Source organism: Lolium rigidum, chromosome 6 (genome assembly GCF_022539505.1).
Source record: "Lolium rigidum isolate FL_2022 chromosome 6, APGP_CSIRO_Lrig_0.1, whole genome shotgun sequence".
Classification (NCBI taxonomy): Eukaryota; Viridiplantae; Streptophyta; class Magnoliopsida; order Poales; family Poaceae; genus Lolium; species Lolium rigidum.
This window is the reverse complement of record NC_061513.1, coordinates 217970460-217986991: the sequence shown is the minus strand read 5'-3', so window position 1 is coordinate 217986991 and position 16532 is coordinate 217970460. Positions and strand designations below refer to the sequence as shown.

General features: G+C 44.9%; 1 protein-coding gene across 1 annotated transcript; it reads right to left on the bottom strand.

Moving 5' to 3' along the window:
• Positions 1-12437: 12437 nt before the first annotated feature.
• On the bottom strand, positions 12438-13613 carry LOC124663760. Its single transcript, XM_047201427.1, has one exon. It carries the CDS (start codon positions 13611-13613, stop codon positions 12438-12440), a length of 1176 nt encoding a protein of 391 aa, XP_047057383.1.
• Between the last annotated feature and the right edge of the window lie 2919 nt (positions 13614-16532).

Below are 16532 nucleotides of genomic sequence, written 5' to 3'. Positions count from 1 at the left end.
GAATCGAAGAGGGAGGGGTCCACATGACGTGAATCGACCGTTACCTTCCGCTTGGGTTCGCCGGAAAGCTTGACATTGCCGTCGTCTCCGACCACCACAATCGCTACCGACCACCTAGGAAGACTCGGGGTATGATTGCGCACCTATAGTATCTCTTATCTCTCCAAATCATCAACTATTTCGAGTTTTAGCATGTTGCCAGGTGTGAGCCGTCGCAGTTGAGCTCGCCGGAGCACATTCCGGTGACCAAATCCTAGTGGCGCCACTACCATTCGACTCAGCATGAAGAGGGGGTTCGAACACAACAAATTTTGCACCCCCTGGTGCCTTATAGCGCCGTCGCTGTCAATCGTCGGAGCCTCTCCGGCGAGGTGACGTAACTGGTGGGGTCAGCATTAGTTGACCTGGTCATTCCCTACGTGGCAACTAACGTGGAACCATGTCCCACCAGTCAGTCCCTGTAGCTAGGTTCTATTACTGTACAATTAGTATTTCCATTTATTTAAAATTCCTGAAAATACCTAAAACTTTATAGATGCATAATAAATTCATTTCAACTCAGAAAACTACAAATTATATATCAAAATACTCAAAAAAAACTCCATACAATAAATATAATATGAATGTTTTATTTAAAATAAAAGTTTAATTGTTGAAGGATTCATGTTGGATGTCCACAATTGTGTGGATACACCACAAAGATTCTTCGCGAGACCTTAGAAGAGTACAAACCATAAGTTAGACCTGGACCAATATTCTAACCATAAGTCCAATGGTTGGAATAAAACAGTGGAAGACCATAAGAATACTCCAAGGGGGGAGTAAAGATTGGGTTGGATGTATCAGGAATCAATATGTTGAGTAAGATAGAAGAAGAAGGTCTGAACTGAGAGGAAGTTCGATCTTATTTTCATAAGATTGTTGGAAACTACTTTCAAAAGGATGTCAGACCAGAAGCCGAGGTTTATACCTCAAGGAAGTAAGAATTGAACTATAACTTGAGAAAATGAGTAATATCTATTCAGAAGTAAGAAAGCTCAAGTAATCCAAGGATAACGAAGTTGCATGAAGGAAATATCAGGGACCAAATAAAGCTCAAGAAGGCCAAAGACTGAAGGAGTATGACCATACCAAAACTAAAGACTAATAGAAAGATTCCTTTCATGGAACCTAAAAGAACCAAAAGAGTTATAGGTATCAATCATAATCCATGATTGGATAGACTAAATGAGTCTAATCCATTCTTAGTAAAATAAACCATCAAGACCATTCCCATGGTAAGTCCCTTACTAAGTACCATTACCGTAGTTTTGGTAGTAAGGGAAAACAAAGACCTATTTTACCAACTAGTAAAGGTTATCAAATTAGTCATCGGTTAAGACTATCAACACAAGAAGAAGTCCCAATCATTGAATCTTTAAATAGAAATGAAAAAATCTTATAGTGTTGGAAGAAATCATAGAATTGAAGAAAGTAACAGTGTTTCATTAGTAGACACTAGTGGATTCCAGGAAGAATCTAGACAAGGGATATATTCAATTATATCCAACAAGATCACCACGGAGTTCGAGCAAAGTTGTAGTCTGCGCAAGTCAGTTCCACATCCCGAAGCGTGAGAGAGTTCAAACTTCGAGGACGAATTTTAGTTTAAGGGGGGGAGGTTGTAACATCCCAGGATTTGGGATTACAAAAAAGAGAGGAAACAAATGTGTGCATTGCATTCATGCATAGAAAATCCAGGGAATTTTCATGCTTTCAAATAAAACATGTCACAGTAACCGAAGTTTCACTTGACTTGATGGAATTGAAGTAGCTCATCAAGCCAAGAGCTATAAACCTCATTGTGATTTTTGCTAAAACCTTGTTTTGGGTAGAGAGATGATTTGATCTAATGGGTTAGATCAAATGGAACTAAAACTAACCCAATAACACATTAATCAAGGATCAACTACTTGATATTATAAAAGATCATAATATGGTATTCCTTACCATAACATACGAACATCTATTTGGAGCATAAACTTAGGTTATCATTAAACTCATCTCCAAGTGCGAGAAACCAGTGATACCAACCTTGGATATACCTCTTAAAGAAGCAAGGACAACTCTTAAACTAAAGTATTAGGAGATAAGCCATTCTCACCTTGAAGTGGTGAGATAACCAAGTATCGAGTGGAATAAGACCATGTCCAGGAATTGATGAGGTATGCAAGAGACTAACCCAACTAAGCTAGCCAAGTGGATCCTTAGCCTAGAGACCTAATGAGATCCTATGAGTAGCTCATTCACCCCATGTAAGAGACTCAAGCTAAAGTGTTACACTCAAGTTAATTGAGCAAGCACTTGATCTTGGGGATGAGAGTGAAACCTTCTTAATCAAACCTTTGGTAAGCCAAAACCCTTGATCATCACACCTTAGTAATGATCATAAACCCTACGAACTTGAGGTAGAAGCCATTAAGAACAAGTTGGTCATGTCTAATCCATGATCATGCTTTGGAGATATATAAGGATAAGTTAAACCCTAATGTGATAAGTAGATATCATCCATCACATGAAATCATACGGAGAACACTAGTAAGCAACCCTAGATTTATATTCCAATCCTAACGTGTGAATCACCTGGAGATCATAAGTAGAATCCTACCACATCTATATTCCACTTGTTCCTCAATTAATGAACAAAAGAAAACCTTAGTGCCAAACCCTATACTTAATTTGCTGTGAATAAACATTCATCCTTATTACCAAAGATAACCTTGATGAGAACCATAGCCACTCTAGATATTTCAAAGCTAGATTAAAGATAAAAATAGTAGTCAACTTGTAAGAGATAAAACCAATTCTCAAGTCTTTAGCAACTAGGTGAGCACATGAAATATTAGGCAAGTGACCATCTTATAATTGATAAGGGAGACTAAACCCTAGTCAACCCAACATGGTGTCATCACATACATAGACTATATCTCACCCTAACTATGTATCCCATAGTGAGCACAAGTAAACCCTATTTACATGTCCCAAGCTTAATTGGAGTATCACTTGGTGATCAGAGGTAAAATCTAAGATCATACCTTAGACTCAAGTACGAGTGAATGGATTAGTTAATAAACCTAACATGAATTAAGATATAAACTCAACCCTACCTTTCAAACTATGCATATGTAGGTGTAACCAACTATTGTTTCCAAACACATAAAAATCATTAGGAGAAGAATAAGTAATACCTAAAAAAATTAAGGACAATGGTTTAATAAATCAATACCAATGACTTTAGAATAAAACCTAAACCATTTCCAATTCCTCATACATATTTAGGCACATGAAATCATGCCCATAAGATCACATTCCTAAATAAGAAACCAAATAATTGGCTTTACTTTGCAGATTATTTCTTGCAAAGCAATACCACATAAAACCATAACCATCACTAGATAATCAGTAAGGTCTTTTGGAAAATAAATTAGAACCTTTTATAATTGGAATATAAAATCAAATATATGTGAAATATTCTATCCTCAATCCAATACTGTTAATTTGTGTATGTCTTAATACACATATACAACTTCCTAAACCAACAATGTTACTCACACATTTTCATTTAGTTTCAGTCAAATTGAAATAGGCAAAAGACCTGCAAAAACAAAAGAGAATTCAAATTGGAAATTCAAACAAACATATAACAAAATAGAAAACAGAGAAAAGAGAGAGAAGCTTACCTGCTGGCCGCAGCATCCCAACAGGCAAGCCGAGGACGCAGCCCAATCCACCGAAATGGCCAACCCAACTTTCCGTTTCATAACGTGAACAACACGCCGTGGATGGACGAGTCCATCGTCTTCTTCCCCACAGTCGACAACGCGACGCCGACGGAGCCCCGTCACCGTCGCCGATTCTGACCTCCAGTACGCCATTGACCGCCCGAGGATTCATCCTTATCCTCCACGCGTTCATCCTCATCCTCTTCGTGTCAAGATTCGCGCCCGTAGCACACACTATCATCGCCGGAGTATCTCTGTATTACTCACCACAGTGACATCGCTCCCAACCTCGCCGTGGCCTATAAAACCACGAGCAGAACCGCCGAAACCCCAGCTACCTTCTCTGCCATCCCATTCTCTCTCTAGCCCTCTCTATCTCTCACAGTTCGCCATAGCATCTGGCCGGTATCGAGCACGACAGATCGGTAGAGACCACCACAGGGTCCAGGAGGTATTGAGCGGCACCGCCGTGTCTCAGTGAGCATCCTGGTAGAAGGAATTGAAGAGGGAGGGGTCCAGACAACGTGAATCGACCATTCCCTTCCGCTCGGGTTCGCCGGAAAGCTTGACATTGCCGCCGTCTCCGACCACCACAATCGCTACCGACCACCTAGGAAAACTCAGGGTATGATTGCGCACCTGTAGCATCTCTTATCTCTCCAAATCATCAACTATTTCGAGTTTTAGCATGTTGGCCGGTAAGCGCCGCCGCAGTTGAGCTCGCCGGAGCACATTCTGGTGACCAAATCCTAGTGGCGCCACTACCATTCGACTCAGCGTGAAGAGGGGGTTCGAGCGCACCAAATTTCGCAGCCTCTAGTGCCTTATAGCGTCGTCGCTATCGATCGCCGGAGCCTCTCCGGCGAGGTGACATGGCTGGTGGGGTCAGCAGCAGTTGACCTGGTCGTTCCCTGCATGGCAACTGATGTAGAACCAGTTCCCACCAGTCAGTCCATGTAGCTAGGTTCTATCACCGTACAATTAGTATTTCCATTTATTTCAAATTCCAGAAAATACTTGAAACTTCAAAGATGCATAATAAATTCATTTCAACTCAGAAAATTCAAATGAGATATCAAAATACTCATAAAAATAAACTCCATCTAATAAAAAATTAATATCAAATTTTATTTAAAATAAAAATTTAATTGTTTAACCCTTATTATTTAAGCCTTTTCTTTTATTCTAAATTCAATTAAAATTAAATAATTAGTAAAACTTTTCGAAATAAATAAAAACCATTAAGTAAATAAAGAAAGCACCAACTAATTTCATTTTATCAATATCTTATTAAATCCTTATGAGAGGGATTTAAACCTTAAATAATATTTATCTTAATTATTAATCCTCTAAAATAATAAAATGCTAAGTCCATTATTATCTTTGTTTCAATGTTATTAATAACTTCAACTTACCATCAAGTTAAGAATTATATGACAAATAGGAAACCATAGTCCATTATTAATAAAATTCTAACCTCATAATTTCATGTATGAAACCCTAATTTTATTAGGAACCCTAGCTCCATAATTTCATGTGAAACTTAAAACCCTAGGAACCATGAAATGTATTCCTACTACCTTAACACTCATCATAGATACTTAATTAGAAACTAAATGCATATCTATGTTCACATAAAATATAAAAACCTTGTTACTAACAAATTGGTATTTCATCTATCCATACTAATAAACCCAGATGATCTAGTAGGACCACCTAAATATAAACACTAGTTCTTATTCTCCAAGTCATCATCCTTAATTATCCATGCTTAGTATCAAACCATTGTGATGAATTCTAATAATAACCATATCCAATATTTTGCATCATAAGCTCATACCCAACTAAACCCTACTAGTATTAGATATTTACAAACCATCCTATTTAGGAACCAACTATTTCGTACTTAGTGAATCCAAGAGCAAACCCTAGAAACCATAAGCCTTAATTGACATACTTCTTATTACTTAAGTAATATGTTCTTCAAAAGTTATTCTTTTGAAGTAAATATAGAATAGTCATCAACCATGCCTAATAGGACCTATAGACCATAGTTATCTATCACCAGTAAGATATAACCAACCATTATAGCAACCATGTTTAATCAACTGCTTAATATGCTCATGCTTAACCAAACCATGCAATCAATACATGACTAGGAACTCAATCCAACTTTATTGCGATCCATATATTACTTAAATAGGAAACTCAATTGAGAACCATAGTAAACCATAAAAATCCACAACCCTAGTTATTATACTTGTTCTTTATTAATTAACATGTTCTTCAAAAGTTATTCTTTTGAAGTATATAATAATAATTATCTGCACTATAGGACTTAAATTGAAAATTGTTCTTTACTTATTATGCAACTACTATTCCTTGGTGTATATGATTGTTATGATGCATTATACCACTTGTTTATGATTCTAAGACAACAAAAACCTAATAAGAACCTTGTTTGTGGAATCACTCTAAAAGTACAACACACCCTAAACAAATCATTTCAACTCACTAATCCTAAAGCATCGAGGTTAGGTTACGCTTAGAGCGATTGCATCTGATATTTATGCATTATAGAATATTTGCCAATCTTTTAAACATTGTCCTTACCTAACAATGATGCTATTTCAGAATTTGGAGTGATCCCGTATCGAAGTCCTTGACTGCATAATCTTGCAGTCAAGAAAGGCAAGTTCATCGCTTGCTCATGCCATTTTGAGTATTTTTTACCAAATTACTTGCAAAGTACTATACTTATCACTCTTGCATCAAAAACCAAAATATTATTTTCATAACTATGAATATGACTATGTGGTGGGCAATGGAACCATGGTATGAGCCTGGTGGAGGTTCCATTGCAATGGGTTTATATTCACATAGGACTTAACAACAAATGTCGTTCAGTGATTCTTGCGTCGTAATACCTGTGTTTACCATAAGATCTGGAGTGGGACGGAGTAGTCAGTACGTTCTTTTCCCTCTCGCATACCAACGGATACAACTGCAGGTGCCTAGTATGCAGATACTTAGGCAGGGAGGAAGCCCTCATAGCTTCTACTACGGGCTTTATCTATGATGGATTGTAACGGGCTGGCCTAGAGGGATTGATCATATGAGTCAACCGAGGCCAGTGGATTACAAAAGGGTGGGTATGTAGGGTCGCGGGACGGCCCATTGATTGGATATGACTTATACCTGGCCCCACACCAAGGAAGTATGGACGAGCATGCAACTCGGTTGTGCAACAAGGATAAAATCTCTTATGGGTACAGAAACACACCTATGCAGAGTGCATCAAATTGTGGCTTGTCATTCTCTGTTCGGGGTTTGGAACTGCGAACGCCACTGGAAATGAACTCCATGAAGTTCTAGACATCCGATGAAGGCTGGCGGACATAGTTCTTCAGAATAAAAGCAACCTTTTGAAGAAATGTTTACAAAAACTTGCATTGCCTATGACTTTCTGGTCCATGGCTGTAGCTAGTGCATTAAACACCTCCTTCCTATAGTGAACTTGTTGAGTACGCTCGTACTCATCCCTCTTTGAATCCCCTACTTAGATCTGAAGGCATTAAAGGAAGATCTACAGTGCAACTCGAAGACCGAGGAGTCAACAAGTATTTCAGGAGACATGATCGAACTAGAGGAGTCAAACACCACATCCACCATGAAGAAAACCTAGATTAGCATTAGAAGGGAACTAGCTCCCTAATCCTAGCACCTAAGTAGCTAGAATCCAGTCATAGTCTCTCTAGTCAGTCAAGTACCTCTCTAGATAGAGTTCGTGATAGATTAGACTACGAGTCGTTCTTCTAGAATTTATTTGCAGTTTTACCTTATTATAAAGTAGGAGGCTGTGTTGATCTTCTGTGAAGAGTATGTATTGTAATTCTATAGACATGCCTTGGACCCGCATATGTTTCTGTTGTACCACTACGAGGGATGTAATACTAGTGGAACGACGTTTCATTGGTGTTATGTCAATGACTTGCATACTACACCATGCAGTGGTATGCTGGGTCACCACACTCATCCTCGAGAAAAGACTGGAGAAACATACGAGTAGCAGTAAATGGCAGTTCACCTGGGAAGGCAGGGTTAATGGTGACAATGGCACATCCTCGTTCTTGGCAGAGACCGTCGTGCTGACGTGATAGCGGCACTGCTGCGGATGATTGGCGACCTCCATGAGCTCGTACTGCCCCGGGATGAACGGCGAGGGGTCGACGGGGAAATTTGCCATCTCTGATTGCAGCAATGTGGTGGTCGGTGCGGGCGGAGACGGTGAGGAGCTACAGTTCCCGGAGCAGGGGAGAATGGAGATGAAGGGGCAACGTGTAAGCAGAGCTCTGTAAAAAATGATTGCTTAGGATTTACCACCGGGGTGGCAAGCTGGGGAGGAGGGCGAGAAAATCCCACCGTCAGGCTTAGGCTTGTATCGAGATTGTGCGGCTGAGGATTGTTGTTTAGGTCAACAATTGCAACGTCATTAACCAAATTGAGGGGTAAATCCAAAGTTTCCTTAACAGGCAAATGTACTTCCTTTGCAATCCAAGTTTCCTTAACAGCAGAAAAACAGTCCTTTTGGCATGTCCAGGTTTATTGCATCCATGACAGCGAATCTTATTCTATCAATTACGCCTTAAGTGCTCAGGTTGAAGACAACGAGGACAAGGTGGGCTGGAAGTTTTTTTTATTATCGTTGCATTTCGAGGAGGGTCCAAAAAACCTTGGAGGAGGCCCAGGTGGCAATATTTTTGACTGCTGCTGCTTCTCCGGAGGAAAAACGAGATGAGAGATTCTGGGTTGGGCCTGGGCCGCCTCACGAGCTGAGCCCAAGTTATATGCCTCAGTTTGAAAAGAAGGGATCCTACTCGGAGTGGTAAATGCAGATTTATCATGTTGAATTTCCGCTGAAATAGGCTCTGATCTTGCATTACCATAGAACCTTTTTGCCAAGACTTCATCAGAGGGTTTACTATCAATAAAGACACGTAATTCATGGAGCTGAGCCGTTGCCAATGAGTCAAGGGACGAATTAATCTAGGAATCTTTGTCATCAAATCTAAAACATTTCAAAATTCGGTCAAGGTTGTGCCCAGAGGAGATAGCAGCTTCGAGTAATTCCATGTCCTTGACAGGAAGTTGATGTAAGAAAAGCAAGCCTAGGGGTAGCAGGTTTTTGCAGAACAGTAGGCTGATGAGCATGCATATGACCCAAAGGAACCCTATTTTCTCCAGAGAGAGGATCACAAACAATGTCAGCAAAAGAACGCCGGCCAACAATCAGCCATGATTGTGACTCCTCATATTCCCAAAGACGGTGTTCTCGAACAAAATTGGGTCCTCCACGACCCCAAAGCAAGAAATGAACAACAAAATCATCACACTTGTCGGATCTCAAATTGCTAACACAAAACCCAATCTGCTTGTTGCAAACAGAGAATCTGAAAGTTCTGTCACGCGAGAACATCACATTGAAGTCCTGGGGTATACCACCCAGGCAGGCATAGAGCATGTGAGAAACTGTGAGAGAATCCAAGCGCAGTTTGGAACGCCCAAAGGAGGCGACCATGAAGAATTCCACTGAGCTATGGGAGCTCGAGAAAGCCACAGGGCAATGAAAAAGGTTCCACAGTTTCTTCTGAAGGGAAATGTCCGAGCGCACACCAAAGGAGGGTGACGATTGTTGTACTTGGGCTTGTGGTGGAGCAGGAGTCTCCAGAGGACCAACCTTCACCACATGGCACGGAAGCGCAACCTCCGATCCCGAAGAGATGACTTCATCCTTCTTGAGGAAACACACATCAACCGTGACGCCATCAGCATCCAGGAGGACCAGACGAAGAGCTTGAGGCCGGAGGTAGAGAAAACCATGAACTTGTCGGGATGCCGCCCACTGGGAGATGAGCGAGTGGTAAGTCACACGCTAGCGCCGTGAGACAGAGCATCCATCGTCCATGGCTGCTGGAGGGCCCCCTAACCGGAGCAGAAGCGGCGAAGAGCGCCCCGTCAGGGGCGATCGCCGGCGGGTGCGTGCTCAGATCTCATCACCTTTTAGCGTTTTCACTTCATGTGATCAAGACCGAGCTCTCAAATGACTCGTACTTTGCCCAGTAGCACGCAAAGACCCAACGCTGAACTAGAGTCCTGAACTAAGCATGGAGGCGGGTATGGGGAAATGCACTTAGGTGTAGATGCACTTATTATTTGAAAAACCTATTTTAAAATCTAAAAAAATGAAAAAAATCTAACCATACACCCACAGATTCAACGTCTGCACACAAATTTTCGTGAAAGAATGACAATTTTTGTGACTTGTATAGAAAAGACAATTTTCGATGCTCCAAAATGACTTCTCACCAGACATTTATTTGTCTTTTTTACCTGGCCCATAAAAAATGGTTTTTTCCACAAAACTTTGTATATGTACATAATATGTCTAGATATAAACCCAAGATTTTTTTCAATACTTTTTAAAGTAAAGAAATATATTTAAAATATATTTTTCATAATAGGTGTATTTGGACCTATGAGTCAAAACTCCATGTCCGCGGGTATGCTATTATCATTTCACACACGTGACAATCAACAGGGAATGGCTACCGGTCCAATGCGGAAATTACGGCAACAACCAGTCAGTGCAGAGAATCACAGCTTCGAAGTTCAAACCATCACCGGAACCATCCATCGTGCCTCAAAATTACACCTCCAGTACAAGTTGTTCCATCTAAGGACATGAAAACTAAGTAACAGATAATGTTTCACAGGATTCCCATCAGACACCATCTGATACACTAAGAAATCCGTTAAGCTACTTCGCGCTAAGATGCCAAAGCATGAATGACACCAGAACATATACTGCAGCCACTCCAGAACTTGAATTCGGCACTACTACACCTGCCACCTGGAACAAAGAAAGTATCAGCACAAAGTACTACAGTACAGCCGTATGGTGTTTGAGGCTAGGGCAGAAAGATCATATACCTAGGACACTGTTAGCCGTAACCAGTTGCTCCTCCATTTCACCCGATTGATAACAGCTTGGTAAGTCCCACCAAGTGGTAATCCCCTGGAGATGGCTTGTATGGTCGAGCATAAGATTCTTCAGCCAAGTTGATGCCATTAGACCAATTCCCTTATAAAATATAACAAATATTAGTTACAACTTAGAAGCCATTCCACAAATGTCGATATGTGCTAAAAAGAATCACTCAGATGAGAAAGAAGAACAAAGTCGGTTCCCCCAAAGGTTTTGGAATAATCTGAACTGACCTATCAAAAAAAAATTCCAATTATTTAATATATGAATAATTTGGATTAATTAATTAATTCACTTTTATGTGTCCAATTAGTCAACGCAATAAAGGGCTACGTGTAGTTTGGCCTCCATTTATCCACTCTTCTACATATCTTGATTGGAGACCGCAAGTATAAACCAAACATAATATCTGTATGAAGTGGGAATAGTTGTCTGGTTCTTATGCTATCTGTTGCACCAAATATGTTAATTACTAGCTCTACTATAATACAATTTTCATCGATCATAATTACATTAACTACAGTTATAAAAGGCCCACGGGAAAGTAAGAACAGGACTATTTTACGCTAGGTAGATACATCATATGTGCATCATCAAAAAATGATCATCCAGAGGCAAGAAACCAACATAGTATATTGAAGAACAATACATTGACGCATAATTTATGTTAGTCTCGTAATTAAAATTTGAGCACTAAAAGGGGACCAAGATAATTTAGAAGGCGGATAAATTTGGCATACAGCCCAGATATCAGATTAATAGGCAATATTAACATGGGACTACGAAGCGAGTATGTATGCACATTTTATTAGTAATCACACTCACCAATTCTTGTTTCAGCATCTATACAAGTTGTGATTGGTACATCATCAAAAAATGATCATCCAGAGGCAAGAAACCAACATAGTATATTGAAGAACAATACATTGACGCATAATTTATGTTAGTCTCGTAATTAAAATTTGAGCACTAAAAGGGGACCAAGATAATTTAGAAGGCGGATAAATTTGGCATACATCCCAGATATCAGATTAATAGGCAATATTAACATGGGACTACGAAGCGAGTATGTATGCACATTTTATTAGTAATCACACTCACCAATTCTTGTTTCAGCATCTATACAAGTTGTGATTGGTATGTTTGTCGTGTTTTACTTAAACGCTAACAGAGCAGCAAAACCATCCAGAAGTAGTCCATGCATGAACTAATTAGATATATGCCAGCTAGCTATCGAAGAATACTGTATACCTAGCTTCAGATATGGATATTCCATGCCTATATCCACCTAAAGGTGCTTGTGCACGAATATACACATAAAATTTAGTTTTTTTTGCAGATATTGCTCTTAGCCTGATAAGTTAATTGGTAAGTGTATCACATTCACAATCACAAACATATTAGGATTCAAAGATTCGGAGGAAACCAGAAGTGGTAGAACAGGACTAGTCTACGCCTCAGCATATGGGCATCACGAAATGACCATGACCGTCCAGAGGCAAGAAACCATCATGATACAAAAAAAAAAGTATTCTTGGCGTAGCATGTGCATCACTCAGTCACCATCTGATTGAACACGAATACCAGCTAGCTTAGAAGGAGAAAACTGAGACATACAGCAGACAATGTGATCAATGGACAAGGGACATAGAAACAGGGGAATATATGAGAGGAGTCATGGCATCATTACCTGAGGAGAGTGACGGCGGAAGCTCCCAAGCCCGAACGAAGCGGCTGGCGATGCGGTTGCTGGGCGGCGCAACCAGGCCATAGACCTCACACTCGACGACCCTGCGAGCACGCACGTCAACGCCGAAGAGGTGCTCTTCCAGAAAGAAGTAGACGACGTCGGGGTTCTTGGGGTGAATCAGCGCGAGCGTGGGGATCTTCTTGGGCAGCCCGGTTGCCTTGTAGCTCCGATGGGCCCAGATCTCTGTAAACCTCGCCTCGTGCTCCAGTGTCCACTCCATGGAGTCTGCATCGGCCAGCGTCCACACGGCGATCTTGCGAGCGTCCCCGCCGCGAGCGTACGTGTCGACGAAGCGCAGCTTGCCGGCGCTCACACCCACGCATCGGTACTTGTCGATGACTCGCCGACCTTCCCCACACTTGAGCACCCTCTCCGGAGGGAACGGGATGAAGCCCAGGAGCGGCTCGTCGGCGAAGGGGTCGCAGGTGATGACGCCCCATGAGAGGTCGACCCACCAGAGCCTCCCGTGTAGCGAGAGCACGCCGATGGCAGCCCACGGCCGGGGCCGGGGCTCGAGCGGGTAATGGACGGGCTTGGCGACCCACTCCCCAACCTCTGTAGAGAAGCAGAGGAGCGTGGCCGTGTTGGTGCCGATGAAAGGTTGGAGCTCCGCGACCATGTAGTGGCCGCCGCCACCAGGGGAGACGACAAGGCCAAGGAGGGCCTGGTGCATGATGGCGGCGGCGGTCTGGGGGTCAGGGAGGTGGAGCGCCGAGCCGGTGGCGACGTCGAGCACAAAGTAGCGCGAGGTGTAGTATTTCCAGGTGAAGCCGGTTTCGCCAGGGAGGTCGACGACTTCACGGGTCGGGGTGCAGTGCAGGTTGGCCTGCAGGAGTAGCAGGCCGGACGGGTCCGCGGCGAGGACGAAGGGGAAGAAGTGGGGCGTGGGTGGATCCGGGAAGACTCGCGGGGTGACGGTGACGATCGAGACGCGCGGCGGCGAGGTGAGCGCGACGGAGGCGTCGCCGCCGTCCGCCGGCGTAGAGTCAGAGATACGTGCGATGCTGCCTAGGATGACCCACGACGACGACGCCGGCGGCGCGGACGGGGACGCCATCTGTGGCGGGGCTTGGGCTCGGGCTCGGGCTGGCATGGCAACAAAACGCCTTTTTGCAGCCCTCCGAGTTTGAACGTCTTTTCTCAAACGTAGGTTGTCGTTTTTCTCAGCTTCTTTCTTTACCTCCGACCTCATCGGTTCACCCCATGGATGAAGCACACACAATGATTGAAGCGCTGTTGCATAGGGGCGAGTTTGATTGCTCGCGGAGTGGTTTTCGGCTTCGCTGATGCAAGAAACAGCAGTTTAGATGTTCACGTATTTTCGCTTCCTTTCTTCGCACGATTCTTTTTTTTTTTTTGAACAAAGGGAGGGGTCGAGAACGACCCCGATGCATCTCCATTAGAGCCACACGTGGCGGGTACATTTTACAAAGAAGCCCTTAGGCATCACTCGTACAAAGTACCTAAAATTCGAGATAAGGGCCTCCAAACTTACAAGAAACACCCTGCCTGAAAAGGAAAGAACGCAATCAAGGACACGGGCATCTCCGCCACAAATCGCCGGTGACCTCCAGGCGTCGCCGCCGAGATCTGAGGACCAGCTCGCTCGTTGGCCCTGCTCCGACGATGTACCTACACCGCTAGTCACCGCCGCACCATCGGGGACGAACCACTTGAGGGTGCGGCGGTCGCCGAGGCTCCAGCGAGCTGGCACCAGAGAAAGCCTCCGCCATGGAGGTTGAAATTGGGCCGCCTTTTTGGCCAAAGATCATGCCGCCGATCATGGACGCCATGTGTTTCGCGCAGGGAGAGCTTGACGAAGCCTCACCATAGCACCCCGCAGGCAAAGCTTGACGAAGAACACAGCAGGCAAGCTCTGCAACGTCGCATCTGCTCTCCGAACTGTTAGAGATATATTAGGTAGTATTAGATGTCACGGGATTTGTATAGGATTTGTCATTCATCTCCTGCCTTATCTCTAGGAGAGCTTCTTAGCCTCCAAGTCTTGTACCCTATATATACTCGCCCATGAGGCGCAATACAACATCCACCATATTCCGCATATCTCTCTCCCTCTCTATCCTTCTACATGGTATCAGAGCGGCACGCTTCTTGACCTAGCCGCCGCAAAGTTTCCGCGCCGCGCCGCCCCCGGGAGGTCGATCTCCATGATCTACTCCGGGGCCGCGCAACCCGTATGAGGGTTCGTTCGTCGATCCGTTGATCCGCTGCCCTCGAGTCTTTTTTTTCCAATCCGTAGATTGGTTTTCTTTTTGCGTCGTCGGTCGCTCGACCGGCGTTTTCTTTTTTGGTTTACCGATCATAGATCGGATTGAGTCGCCCATCGCCGTCGTCCACTTGTGCCTCTACTCCGACAACGGCATCGACCTGCACCGGCCATCAACCGCACGACACAGCTGGACGTGTTGCACACGGGGCGCCCCTACGTGCGACACATCAGGCTGTCTCGCTCGCGCGGTCTCCATCGCCGGCTCGTCTTCGTCGCCATCGACCGGGACTCCATCGACAACGCCGCCATCGTCTCCGATCTGCACGTCGTCCACGCCATGGCGTGTATCGTGCCGCCGTCGGTCTGATCAACCGACCCCGCGCACGTCTACGCCATGCACGTCCTCGAGCACGCGCCTACCACCGATTGAGCATCAGGTTGCCGCTGCGTCGCCCCTACGGGTCGCAGCGTCGCCGCCTTTGGTACACGCTGCTAGCCAACGACGCGCCTTCTGAGGCGCGTACGTCGCTGGTGGCGTCCCGCCGCTGCACCGACTCACGCCCACGCGCTACGCCGGCCCCTCGGGCCGTGGCGTCGCCGCACGAGGTCATCTTCGCCTTCCCCCGCGCATTGACGTCCGAGGCCACCACAACGCCGCCCCTTCGGCGCGGGTCGCCTCCGTCCGTGCATGGTCTTCGTCACGCCGCCGGGTCTTCCTCGCCTACTTCGTGTACCGCCGCCGCGCCTCCACCTCGGGTCGCCGCCGGGGTCGCCAACCACTTCGAGTCGCGGCCGGGCTCGCCGATCACCACAACGCCTGTCTAGGCGTCCGGCATGACCACCCCTGGTCACCGCTGGATTAGCTGCCTTCTACGTCTTCGTACACTACAGCTTCGCCGCCAGCGTCCTCGCCTCTTCCCCGACTACGTCACCTGCTTCTCTACTCCGACACCCGTCGTCGAGACTCGCATCTTCCCCGACTACACCACCTGCTGTTCTACTCCGACACCCGTCGTCGAGACCTCCTCTACTAGTCTACTCCGACATGGCGCGCACTTTCTAATGTTCCCTACCCTCGCATGCCCGGTACTGGCAACACCGGAAGTGCCTTCGTCCCCGACACGTTCCCGAGTCTGGCAAACTCGCGCCGGACGTCTCGTCTTCATCGGCTTCGACAACGTCTTCTTCGGCATCGCCTCTACGACTGCCTCGACCGCGTCACCGACTTCTTCTATGTGTACTTGGTTATGGCAAAACCGAAGTATGCCTTCGTCCCCGACGTGTGCCTGGTTCTGGCAAAACTATGGTTGCACTTCGTCCTCGACGGCTCCGACTGCATCGACTTCGGCATCGACAACCTCCACGACTGCCTCGACGCGTCTCCGTCACTCTCCTTGCGCACTATGCGCTTGCGGCTACATCGACACCAGCACCCACCCACGACATCGACCACGGCAATCCCTCGCGCGGCTCCCTCGACCAAGGTTGCAGCACCCACACTCTCGGCTACCTCGACATCGGCACAAAGGGCTACCACCTCGCCTGCGCCTCACAAGCTTCTTCTCCAGTCTGACCGTCCGCGACGCTACTCTTGTTCACGTCGCTACCGCTACGACCAGCGGGGGATGTTAGAGATATATTAGGTAGTATTAGATGTCACGGGATTTGTATAGGATTTGTCATTCATCTCCTGCCTTATATCTAGGAGAGCTTCTTAGCCTCCAAGTCTTGTACCCTATATATACT

What these genes read in the sequence shown, in the direction of transcription:
- LOC124663760 (XM_047201427.1), bottom strand. Translation starts at nt 13,613, where the DNA reads ATGGCGTCCCCGTCCGCGCCGCCGGCGTCGTCGTCGTGGGTCATCCTA.